This window comes from Penicillium vulpinum (genome assembly GCF_028829585.1).
Source record: "Penicillium vulpinum strain IBT 29486 chromosome Unknown utg000004l_segment0_segment0, whole genome shotgun sequence".
NCBI classification, from domain to species: domain Eukaryota; kingdom Fungi; phylum Ascomycota; class Eurotiomycetes; order Eurotiales; family Aspergillaceae; genus Penicillium; species Penicillium vulpinum.
In genome coordinates this window covers 5,851,928-5,864,125 of record NW_026643244.1, presented here as the reverse complement: position 1 = coordinate 5,864,125, position 12,198 = coordinate 5,851,928, and the positions used below count along the sequence as shown (strand labels likewise).

Here is a 12,198-nt window from a genome sequence, read left to right as displayed (position 1 = left end):
TATAACCCTGTACAACTTCATAACTGCATTTACCCTTGACCCTCGTGCACTCTCACGCGGGAAAGCCAAGCCACCGTTTAAACGCCCGGTGGAGCCCAAGCCGAGTCCGGTAACCTTTCGTTGGGTTGACGGGAATGGAGTCGATCCTACGCACTTTCTAGCACTTGAACCTATAGGATCGTCAATAGTCGAAAAGTTTCTGCACCTTCAAACTAGCCATAAGCCTGCAGGGTTTACGGAGTATGTAGTATTTGATACATAGAATATACATATTATTTACTTATAGGAAGAATAGTAGCATATACTAAAATGGGGAATTGATCGGCCAGTGGTTATGGGGATTTGGGTTTCTTCTCTATACGATATAGATTACAATTGATTACTAGTATAAGTATTAGTATTGTACCAATTATAATCGGCTGCCTATTATACTTTGTATATTACTATTCATTTCTTAGTTCTATTCAATATGTTCAAAGTCATTTAAACTAGTACGACATACTCCATACTACGGAACACGGGCACGCTAATTATATCTGATATCCAATTGAGAATCCGACGGATTGTAAGGTGCCAACGCTGTTATTTAATTTCAATTCAATGTTCATCTTAGATGGGTGTCTACAGAGTACTGTCTAGCGTATTGTCTATTGTTGTCTAGAGCACCCTCCTTGCCTCTATTTTCCACATGTGCATTCCATACTCCATACTGCCACATATATTGGATTCTCTTATCCCATATTCCGTGCCTTTCTAATATATAACATGGCTTTACAATAATATAATACCAACTCCACTTTTAGTCTCAGATTGTTCCACTATGGTTCCTGCATTTTGATCACAACGGTAGACCGCTCAGTTTTCCCATGTCTGATCAGCGGAGAACGCTGTTCGGTCTTAGATGCCAAGTACAGGTCAGAGACAATCGCAAATCGGGTATAGTAGGGGTTTGACAAAGCCACGAAATATGCAAGGAGCAGACAGCCGTGAAATTTCGGTATTTTAATTTTTTGGTTTTCACTAAAACATAAGCTCATAAACATTTGGAATATTCGACCAATGGTCCCGTTCCTATTTCCGATCTTATTCTTCAGCTCTCCATAGACATTTCTATACATTGCACTGTTTGAAATGACATCGTATTCCAAACACAGTAATTTCTCCCAAGTCAATACTTGGATCAGGCCGTAAAAGATCAGACCCTGGGAAGGACCGTGGCAAGCCATTGAGAATTCGCCACGAAGGCAACCGCCACCGCAAGATACAGAAAAGTCGGCCAGAGCAAAGATCACAGCCAATGACTTGCACTTTAACAGAGTACGTATGATCTCAATTTGACCAGTCCAAAAAAAGATTGAAAGACAACGCAGAATCCTCCCCCAAAACTCCCTCCCAAAAAATGCCCCTTCCCGCCAATTCTAAACAAACGCCGAAATTAAAATAAGACGGACCCGCATTCCATGTGACCCCCGGATAGAAATAAACGGCGAAACTCGATGGGATATGTCCCCCCAACTCTGACGCTAACCAGATTCGCCCCAGACCAAGTGCCGGTATTATCACCGCCTCCAATTAAAACAGGATGGTTTCTCCAGTTGTGGAAACTCAGGTGTTCATGCGCTTCCTCAGCCGATTCGGTTCCCGCTCCAGAACGCTGTAGTTGCGGCTCCCGCGTCGGCTCAGAAGGCGCCTGATAGACCAGCCGCTGTGGCAGTGGGCATCGGATGTAGACTGCGGACCGGAACCCTGGGTCTCGGATCCTAGGTGGAGCTTATGCTGGAGCTCGGAGCCTGTCGTTCGCAGTTGGGCATCCATGATTTTGAGTGTTGTCAACGGTAAGGCGTGTGGGCACAAGGAGCGGGGGTGGCTGGTATCTGTCGGACGGCCGTTGGATCTTCTCGCGTGCAGGCGTAGTTCGTTTGAGTAGCCTAGACTACTTTTGGAGTGTAATTCTCAGGGTTTCTCTTAGAGATGAGGTTGGGGGTGTTTGGGTAGGGACCGGAGAGCGGGGTTGGATCTTGTGGGGCATGACGAGATACTTTGGTTTTTGTTGATCTTCTTCGATCTGAAGGTAAACAAGTGACTCGGTATATTGTATGGAGTAGAGCACTCAGAGTTCAGGGCGTTCGGTCAACATGCAGCTGCTCCAATGATGTGGTCACTTGAAACTTCCGGTTGTTCCAGGTGTTCTCGGCGAGGCAGCTTAGATCCTATTTTTGCTATCAAGTGATACGATTTTGATGCAAGTTCTAATGGTGATCCATTTCTGTTTGGGGGATCCAGGGCCGTAATCAAAATATATAAATAGTCTTGCTTATGCTTATGGGGCTTACAATCATATATAACTTCAACACTGCATAGCGAGAAAAAGTACGGAGTATAACCGGCCGCTTATGCAGCCTTATTATGTCGTTTTTGGTAGCTTTTTGGTAGTATATCTTCTTAGATACCCTCAGGACTTGTTCTTAATGAAATATTCTCCTCCTCAGTTTTACACCTAGAAAGATGAAAAGGTGGCAAAAGCATAAACTGTACAGCTGACTTTTCTATAACTAGGGATATTGTACACTGTACTGCTCGAGGTTCCTTAGATACTTTCGTGATTAAAGTTCGTCAAGCAGCCATGTCAGGCCCTTGTGATATGTTTGATGTGCAGTTCTATATCACTTGCTTGATATTCCCCCGCAAAGCTACAGGGATAATGCACAAGAATGCAAGACGCGTATGTAAGTAATGAGTGGAATCTCCAAACAATTTTCAACAGAACATAGTCCGAATTGGAAAAATAGGCTAAATTCTCGAATCTCTCCCGTTTCCATGCCCTAATATGTCCAACATCCGTGATGGATCTGGCGATCCATCGCTCGAACAGGAAATCCCCGGAATTGCACACAAATAAGTCTAGAACCACTGTTTCACGATCCTGATATCTCTAGGAATGGAGACCACATGAAGTAATAATCTTCCAAGAACCCCGCATCTGTAGGTGTAGTCCCATGCCTTGACAAGGGGTTTTAATGGACGGAATAGACAACCCAAGCCTCGGATCGTATTGGGTGGAAGAACCCGGAAGGAAGAGTGCCAGTTAAATTTTTTAAATCAGAACCTGTCAAGTGTCGGTCTGGCTATGTTTAAAATGTCCGGGGAGCATAAGATCTCATGGAATGAATAGTCACTCCGTCTTTCTATTTCCTATGTGTTCTAACAGAGAATCTGTCATCGTCCCGAACCTCTTTGAAACACTCATCCATACCAGAGACGATACATCCGACCAAACGCTGGCATCACATATCTCAACCCCATCGTCCTGGTCGCCTGACACCCTTGATCCCTTTCTCATTACGCCTACATAAACGTCCCACTCTTCACCGACTTTCTGGAATCCTTCAAACATGATAGAATTGTGGATATTTGTGGCTCTCGGTTACTTGCTGCTGTATGCGTTCGCTGCGATGCAAACGCAGGAATGGTATATTATCGCCAACCGCATTGCCAATTGAGGTTTTTGGTGTGATAGGCAAGTCAGGGGACAGACGGCTGTGCCTCGGTCTAAATTCTGCCTTGTGATCGAACGAATTCTTTCCATGCTTGGCTGCGCATTGGCAATGTGCGGTTTTGGAGAGGTTCGATTGCCCGTCCCTGAGCTATGATACACGACTATTTTTACGATTTATTCTTCTGATGAACTGAGAGGTGAAGAGATATGGCTGATTATCTCTAGGCCTACTGGGCCTAGAGAAAGAACCTATCCATGTACAGGTTCCATACAAAATGTTCAACATATGAGACTGCGAAGGGGTTCTACAACCAGAGTATTTGATGGTTATTGATGATGACGACTGCATGGCTTTGTCGAAGGCGTTTGATACCATGGGAGACGAGATTATGTACATTTCTGTACCTTGTTTAAAAGACTTGAGATTCACATTTTTTTAAAAATTACTTTTTGCGTTCAATCAGCCTTTTGTTAAGACAAGAACCACCCCAATTGAAAGCTTGAAAGCCATTTCATATCCATGTCTATCAATACCGAGGTGTTCGATGACAGGAATAGAAGGGTGTGATTGCCCGCGTCCCTGCAGCTTATATTTGTGCTGCACACTGGATATATGTGACAGATATCCACGTTGGATTTAGAGGCGTGAAGAGTGGCAGTTCCGTCTTGTTCGCCTCAGATGATCCTTTCACATGGAAGGGCCATATGAAATGCAGATGTCGCATTAGATTATTCCCCGCCATACCATCTTGATGAAACTCTTTTAGTAGCCGATTGGGATATTCACAAAAGAAAAGGCTCTGCTCCAACATAGTGTTTCCTTCAGAACCAGATTTTGATCAATTCCTCACTGACAGCACTGGGCGTCAAGACACCGCTATCTGTGATGAGTGCGGAGATCAGGCGAGGGGGAGTGAAATCAACTGAGTCGCAGAGGGGGAGCTTGATTGAGGTGTCTCCGTTTGTGTCAGCGATGGACTGCGGCTTGCAGTCCTCTGCAAGGTCTTCCTCGGACTTGAACTCAACAACCTGTTGCTCAATTGGCAGGTCGTACTGACCAAGAGGGTACAAGCGAACAAACTTGTGGCTCTCTGCTACCACGTAGAATGGTTTCCCAATAGCCTTGGCGAGGAGACCAATCTGGTAGGTTCCCATGCGAGACACGATGCCTCCGTTCTCCACCACACCCTCCGCACCCACAATAACCATATCAGCCTTGCCGAGAGAATATGCCACCGCGGACTCTGGAATTGTTGCAACTGGCACACCCTTTGATCTCAAAGCACGGACTGTTTCCATACCCTCAGGTTCTTCATTCGGGTGGTTGCAATCCTGGGAGGTCGAAGACAGAACGTAGATAACACGGAAACGCACAGCGGAATGGCCGCCTTCATCATCTGCGGCCTTTTGCAATAGGGCTGCGACAGCTCGGGAGCCACCGTTTGTGAGGATGGTGCTGCCATCGCGAATGAAGCCGCGGCCGAATGATGCGATTTTGTCTCGGCTTTCCTTGGCACGTCGGATAAACAGCCGTCCGTTTGACAAGAGATGTGTGCGGATGGCTTTGAAATCGCCTGCAGGGCCTAGCTGTCCAGGGCGTTGTAGTGTGGTAATCAGGTATCGTTGGAAAAGATCGGTTCCGGCAGAGAGACCGATAGGGTTGGGAATAGATCGTTTCAGGTGCGCGGTAGACTTTTCGAGTAGATCCAAGGTCTCTGATATCGTCGAAGAGGCTGACTGTGTGAGAAGAAGCACCAGAGCTTCAATGGCCGCGATAGGCATAGTGAGGTCGGCATCGGAGCTGAGGAGTTCATTGTAGGTTGCGACAATGCTGAAGGAACGGTGAGCAGGTACGAGGGCTTCGAGGGAGCGCATTTTACTTACTCAAATGGTTTAGTATCGGCCACCGCCGCGTCTGAATTTGTAGAAGCCATGACGTTTGAGTGTGGAGGATGTGTAAGTGAGAACAAAGCAACGTAGAAGGAAGAGAAAGAGTCATGAATTCTATGTTTGCCTGGTTTGCATAATGCCCCTCCAGGCACTAACCCAGATCGGGCGGTGTGCGGGATTGGATCGTCTCCAAGTAAACAATCGACCCCAATCAACAACAATTAGCCTATCCCCTTCGTCAACTTTGGAATAAGCCCCTTACCTGGTGAAAGGTTCCCAGACTATCATGTCGCGCAATTCAGCCGCGATGGGATATAACAGCCGTATGAGCCAGCAATTCCAAGGCACCCAAAACCACGGTCGAGGTCGTAAGAAGGAAGACGAGAATGACGCCCTCATGCGCCTGGTGAGCTTGATTTTTGCTGGAGTTTGCGTCTAATACTAACATAAATTAGCCCGATAAAGAGATCGCAGGATGCATCAACGATATCGGTATACCGTTTACGCTCGCCGACCTGGCTAAACCAAACGCCCAGCAAATCCAGATGGTATTTGAATGGTTCGCAGAACTGCTCATGAACACGACCCGGGAGACAGTGGAGCCCGCGATGCATGCAGCTGCAGAAGATATCTGCGGCGACTACCCTGATATAGTTCCCAATGACACTCGCAACCTCATGGGTTTCTTCATGATGCTCCGAAAGCTATTGGCGGAGGTAATTGCTCACCTCTAGCCACAGAAACTCTGAACAGTATGCTAATGCTTCTGGTACCAAATAGTGTGGTGTCAACGACTTTACCTTCACAGACCTGACCAGACCGACGCATGAGCGACTCGTCAAAATCTTCTCGTACTTGATCAACTTTGTTCGATTCCGAGAATCGCAAACACCTGTGATCGACGAGCACTTTAATAAGACAGAGAAAACGAAATCGCGCATTGACGAACTTCTTGCGGAAAACCAGGAGATGGAATTAAGGCTGAGGGAGATGCGACAGGATCTCCAATCCAATGAAGCGCATGTGAGGGAGAAAGTTTCCCGAAACGACGCGCTCAAGGCGCGGTTATTAGAACTGGGTCGAGAGCAATCCCGAGTCGCAGAAACACTGGATCGAGTTAAAACGGAAAGAGCTCGGCGGCAGCAGCAGTTGGAAGAGAAAACCGAACGAACTGTCCGTTCTCGTCAAGAAGCGGAGAAACTGCGGCCTTATGTGCTCGAGTCTCCGGCTACCCTCCAGTCTTCACTGGCTGAACTATCCGAGAATTTGATACGCGAAAAAGCCTCCATTGATGCGATGGAGAGGCGGGCACGTGCACTGCAGACCTCCTCAGATACGTTCACCGTGGTTTCCAACGATGTGCAGGGATGTGTTAAATTGCTCGATGACATTGCAGCTGAAATGCAAAAAGAGGATGAAGAGGAGTCCCGCGCTGCTAGAACCGCAGAGGCTATCTCGGATAGGGGGAACAGCGTCCGCGAGGTCGAGCAGACTGAGAAGCTCTTACGGCGTCAACTCGCCCGTTGGGTCGAGCGTATCGAGGCACTTCAGAAAAATGCACAGGAGAAAGCCGAATTTGCGCAGGCACGCATGGAAGAGCTCCGAAATATTCAAAAACAACTCCGCGAGGAACGTGCGGACAAACAACGTGACATGGAGCGGAGACGCATTCGCATTGAACAGACAGAGAAGAAGGTATCTTTTACCCTGTGTCATAAGGGATGGTCTATTGCTAACACACTGTTCTAGATGGTCGACTTGAAGGAGAACATTGAGAGCGAGATTCAGTCAGCTCACGACCAGTACCTAAAGCTAGAGTCACATATCAAGCTGTACATGACAGAGATGGAGAAGTCTCTATGATCAATCAGTTGTCATTTATGTACGAAACAGGAGTTTAGCGGTCAGCTACAGGATACCCGGACGGTACAATTCATTCTCAGGCGTTTTATTATGTTACAATATCATATCTGATTTTAGCATTAAGCGTTATTTCATTTTCTCCCAGTTCAATGGTTCTGGTCAAATTCAAACCAGCGTTCGGCAACCCGTCTCACGGTAACACCTCGTCCACCCCAGGTATTTTGGTCTGATCGTATTCGAACTGACCCATTCAGTAAGGGAACGTTCACATCCCATAGCTTTCCTCCCCGAACAGCACTTGAAGGGCTTAGAGCATCCATGCACTCATAAAGCCGGAGATCCATCCCCATCCTAGAGGAAGCCTCAACGACAGAAGCAAGTGTTCTTGAAAGTCCCTGTGCTGAGAATTCCGAAGTCGTAACATGCAACGCCATCATATCAAGGACAGCAAGGAGGTGTCGATCATGGGAAAGTGATCCGTCCTCGGTAGCCGCTCCGACAGCGGGACTAAAAATGGCAAGATATGCCCGAAGACTCTCTAAACTCGGGCAGAATGCCAGCTGTATTTTGCTGGACCGTGCAAGCAGCCCGATAGTTTTTGTAAGCAGGTCATGTCTTGCGGCAGTGTCTGGATCAGCACGCTGTGAGCGAATGGCTGCTGTAAGTTGCACCAGAAACTCGGATCTGGTTGCACAGACGATGAGGTGAGTGTCTGAATTGCCTTTGAGTAATTGCTGCAGGAGATCTGACACCAAATCGCAGTGAGCGATCGTGAATGTTGGTGTCATTGCTTCAGATAACTGTTGTAGCCCCGACTTATTGCCCCTCTGAGATGATGAACAAGAAATGAATCATTTCATCCTTCAACTCATAATCTGTCAACCACAAAAAGCCATGGTGGTCGTGGATATTGAGTCAGGTGTGGTGTATAAAGTAGAGTAGAACGTTGCAGATCGAAAGCGGACGAAGAGTTGCGGCATCATCCACCTCACTTCCGCGGAGCTGCTCCGCCTTTCCTCCCCCCTCTCTCTCACCCATTTCCTTCGACTTACCCAAAGCCCTTGGACTGGGCGCTCAGAGACTGGAAAGATGGAAACAATTTCCAGGATATCCTCGATGCTGGAAACAGGTATGTCAGGTTGAGTTGCAATCCGCTTTGGCCTGAACTGACCGTGGAACGTCACTGTGCGCATAGCTCGAGAGCTCACATTAGAGGCTGCCCAGTCCGCTGCTATCAATCGGACCTCAGGGACCGACTATACCTCGCGAACATACAGCCCCGCACACATCAAGAAGCTCCTTGACAGTCGCCATGAGCGGGAAGTCCTGGATGGAATGCGGAGGGTCATCTCGGTACGGGGACCATGAACAAGAATTATGGAAACGGCAATGGCTGACTTAATTTGCTGTTATAGTTGATGTACCGGTCCGAGCCCTCCCTTACTTTCTTTTCAGCAGTTGTCAAGAATGTGTCTAGCGCCAACCTCGAAGTCAAGAAATTGGTTTACATCTACTTGGTCCATCATGCGGAGGCGGAGCCGGATCTGGCACTACTATCCATCAACACGATCCAGAAATCGCTGACCGATTCAAGCCCACAGGTTCGAACAATGGCGCTTCGGACTATGTCGGGGATCCGGGTTCCGGTGATCAGCCAGATTGTGTCGCTGGCCATCAAGAGAGGATGTGGGGATATGAGTCCACACGTGCGCAAAGCGGCCGCTTTGGCTATTCCAAAATGTTATCGTCTGGACCCCAACACATTGCCACAACTGATGGGATATCTTGAGACACTTTTGGGTGATTCTCAATACTTCGTCGTTGGCCCCACAGTCGCAGCATTCTTGGATCTGTGTCCGGATGAGATTGGCCTAATCCATAAACACTATCGCAGCTTAGTCAAGAAGCTGGCTGATATGGATGAATGGGGCCAGCTAGCAACTTTGCGTCTGTTGACATTTTATGCACGAAAATGTTTCCCTCGCCGAACTCAGAAGGTTAAGCGCACAGCCCCAGAGGCATTCTACGACAATGAAAATCAGCAGCAGGAGCAAAATGATGCCGAAGAGTATGAAGTTTCGGTAATAGACCCTGATCTTGAACTTCTACTCCGAGCTTGCAAGATTCTACTGCAGAGCCGAAACTCCGCTGTCATTGTCAGCGTTGTCCGTTGTTTCCTTTACCTTGCTCCACCAGAATATATTGCGTCAGCAGTTGGTCCCCTTGTGGCTCTTCTACGAAGCCCTCGGGATATGCAACTCATCGCTCTGTACAATATTGTTGCCGTTGCTTTAAGGGCCCCCAAGCCTTTCGCGAAGTACACGGCCCATTTCCTTGTCCACGCCAACGACCCACCGCATATCTGGCGCCTCAAACTGGAGGTGCTCACCATCTTGTTCCCGCATTGTGGAAGACACTGGAAGGGAGTCATAATCAGCGAACTGGAGCACTTCTCCAAAGGTACAGATCCTGAGCTAGTACGAGAGAGTGTCCGAGCTATTGGGCGCTGTGCGCAAGGGGATACAAGTACCGCAGGCATGTGCCTACGGATCCTTCTAGGCCAGATATCTAGTCCAGACGGCAACCTCGTGTCAGAGTCGCTGACTGTTATTCGTCACTTGATCCAACAAGATCCAGCCTCACATAAAAATACTGTCCTCCAGCTCGTTAAAAACCTAGCTTCAACAACCCATCCAGATGCACGAGCTACCATTGTCTGGTTGGTTGGCGAGTTCGCTGGAATTGACCCAGAGCACAATATCGCGCCCGATGTCCTCCGCGTTTTGATCAAAGGGTTCGCAGATGAGATGGAAATTGTCAAGCAGCAGATTGTTCTCCTCGGTGCCAAGGTGTATTTACACCATCTCTTGCAGAATCCACCAAAAGAACAGCCGGAACAAGTTGCATCGCCGCCATCTCCCGAAGCCCCCGCCAAACCCCAACAAGAGTTCCACAACGAATGGAATGACAATAGGGATGATGAACCGCAAGATGCGGAGCGAAATGAAGAGGAGGACGAAAGCCGTCAAAAAACTGAGGGGACTGAAACGAAGGAAACAGAAGAAGCCACCGAAGACCGTATTACGTTATTATGGCGGTATATCCTCCTTCTCGCACGATATGACACATCCTACGATTTACGTGATCGAGCACGTCTCTACAAAAACCTCTTGGAAACGCCGTCTTCCACCCAACTTGCCAACCTCCTTCTCCTGGCACCAAAGCCCGTCCCCCACGCCCCCAGCCCATCTGAGACGCGCAAAGACTTGCTAATCGGCTCTACCACTCTTGTTGTCGGCCCCGACGCTGGTTACCACGGAATTCGAGGCTACACGAATATCCCAGACTGGGTTGAGCCAGGCCAAGAGCCCAACCCCAATCTCCGCACTGAAGATGTGAAATTAGATACATCCAGCAACACCACTTCTCTGACTGCAGGTGACCGCCTCGATAAAGCACTTCGTGAGCACAAACCCACTTCTGTTCCAAGCCGAAATAGTCCGGCTATGCCTATAGACCCGGCCGGGAAGAAGACTCTTGACCAGTGGCTACAAGAGGAGGAGGAGGAGGAGGAGGAAACCGAGACGGAGTCTGAAACAGATTCCGAGGAAGGCGAAACGGATTCAGAGGAAGAGGAGACGGACTCGGAAGAAGAGTCTGGCTCAGAGGAGGAAGATGACTCTGAAGAAGAGACTGATTCTGAGACTGAAGCTGTGAATAAAGAGGCACGGCAGTTGCTTCATTGAACTTGTTCGAATGATGGTCACGTGTATAGATGTTGGCTTATTGGACAACCTTTTGGGTATATTGAAAATATGAGAAAATGATTTTGAATGATGTCTCTAGAGTGGTTTCGGTACCTAGCGTAGATGCTTAGAAGGTTGTCGGATATATATCCTTGATCCTGGAGAGCTTATGTACACAGGAATAACTACAGTCTTTTAGTTTCTGAGGCGGGGGCTGGGAATTCTCCAGGCTGTTTGTGTTGTCTCTCTTGTGCCTCTTTACACCTACAGCTTGACGATATCTTACAATATTCGGCTCTGTGCTTCTCAAAAAAGTTATCAAGTAAGTGACGAGTGAATGGCGCATGGTAGTAAGGACCAGTGTATTAGAGAAGGATGACGTGCAGGATCTCTGATCATTGGAACTATATATGACAATCTGAATAGGAGACGCAAGGGATTTAGGGGGAAACTGGATCATGGCGCTCAACAGAGTTGCATAAGTAGTCGATGGTGACCTGCATGCATATCCAGACCAATTTGCAACTGGTCGCGCTGTAATATATCGCGCATAATGATGCGGGACTCTGCATCTAAATAGTGAAGGCAAATGAGAAATTTACTAGTATGTTGTAGGCAAACTTGCCTAGTGGGAATAACACTTCTTATTATTTAGGTGAATATAAAAACCTCTCATTTTCCTTTCACCATAAACCCCCCAGTTTTTCTCCCTTGAACTCTAATCCATTTATATGCTAAAATACACTTCTTCATTTAACTTGATAGATCCCTTCCGTTACTTCGTGGTACTAGCAAGTTATACTAACCTTCACTTTTCTATAGGCATGTCAGCCCCCCAAGAAGATTCCGTCTCTATAGTGGCCGAGGAGATACGTTTTATCAACATTCTCCGAACTACTCTACTCTGCAGGCAATCCTTCGTTAAGAAAGCGGGGAGAATCATCACAACGCCAACCAGCAGCTAGTGAACTAGATCGCCAACGGAGGAAATATGCAGCTTCATGTTGCCCCTAGCTTCTGTTGCATTTAATTGGTTGGATTGGATCGGCTAGATCAGCCAACTCGAATGCGGGTGGAGTAAATAACAGAGAATCTAATGAATTCGGCACAGACCCGGTTGGTTCATATCAAAACAGCCGAGGCGGAACGTGTGTTCTATATAAAGAGCTAGGCTCCCCGGACCCCCCGGACCTCCCCGGACTG

At 47.7% G+C, this 12,198-nt stretch overlaps 4 protein-coding genes across 4 annotated transcripts; 2 read left to right on the top strand and 2 right to left on the bottom strand.

The window, feature by feature from the left end:
* Positions 1-1,605: 1,605 nt before the first annotated feature.
* N7479_010693 (translation initiation factor eIF2B subunit alpha) lies at positions 1,606-5,430 on the bottom strand (the record flags this gene model as incomplete). The annotated part of the gene is made up of 3 exons (XM_057258384.1): positions 1,606-1,790; positions 4,348-5,327; positions 5,381-5,430. The coding sequence occupies 3 exons, from the start codon at positions 5,428-5,430 to the stop codon at positions 1,606-1,608; spliced, it is 1,215 nt and encodes a 404-aa protein (XP_057105842.1).
* Positions 5,431-5,672: 242 nt separating this feature from the next.
* Positions 5,673-7,249, top strand: nuf2 (kinetochore-associated Ndc80 complex subunit NUF2; the record flags this gene model as incomplete). Its single annotated transcript, XM_057258383.1, has 4 exons — positions 5,673-5,792; positions 5,842-6,102; positions 6,167-7,081; positions 7,136-7,249. The coding sequence occupies 4 exons, from the start codon at positions 5,673-5,675 to the stop codon at positions 7,247-7,249; spliced, it is 1,410 nt and encodes a 469-aa protein (XP_057105841.1).
* A 146-nt stretch (positions 7,250-7,395) lies between these two features.
* N7479_010691 (uncharacterized protein) lies at positions 7,396-8,037 on the bottom strand (the record flags this gene model as incomplete). Its single annotated transcript, XM_057258382.1, has 1 exon — positions 7,396-8,037. The coding sequence occupies one exon, from the start codon at positions 8,035-8,037 to the stop codon at positions 7,396-7,398; it is 642 nt and encodes a 213-aa protein (XP_057105840.1).
* A 301-nt stretch (positions 8,038-8,338) lies between these two features.
* N7479_010690 (AP-3 complex subunit beta) lies at positions 8,339-10,995 on the top strand (the record flags this gene model as incomplete). The annotated part of the gene is made up of 3 exons (XM_057258381.1): positions 8,339-8,378; positions 8,445-8,602; positions 8,665-10,995. 3 exons carry the CDS (start codon positions 8,339-8,341, stop codon positions 10,993-10,995), a joined length of 2,529 nt encoding a protein of 842 aa, XP_057105839.1.
* Between the last annotated feature and the right edge of the window lie 1,203 nt (positions 10,996-12,198).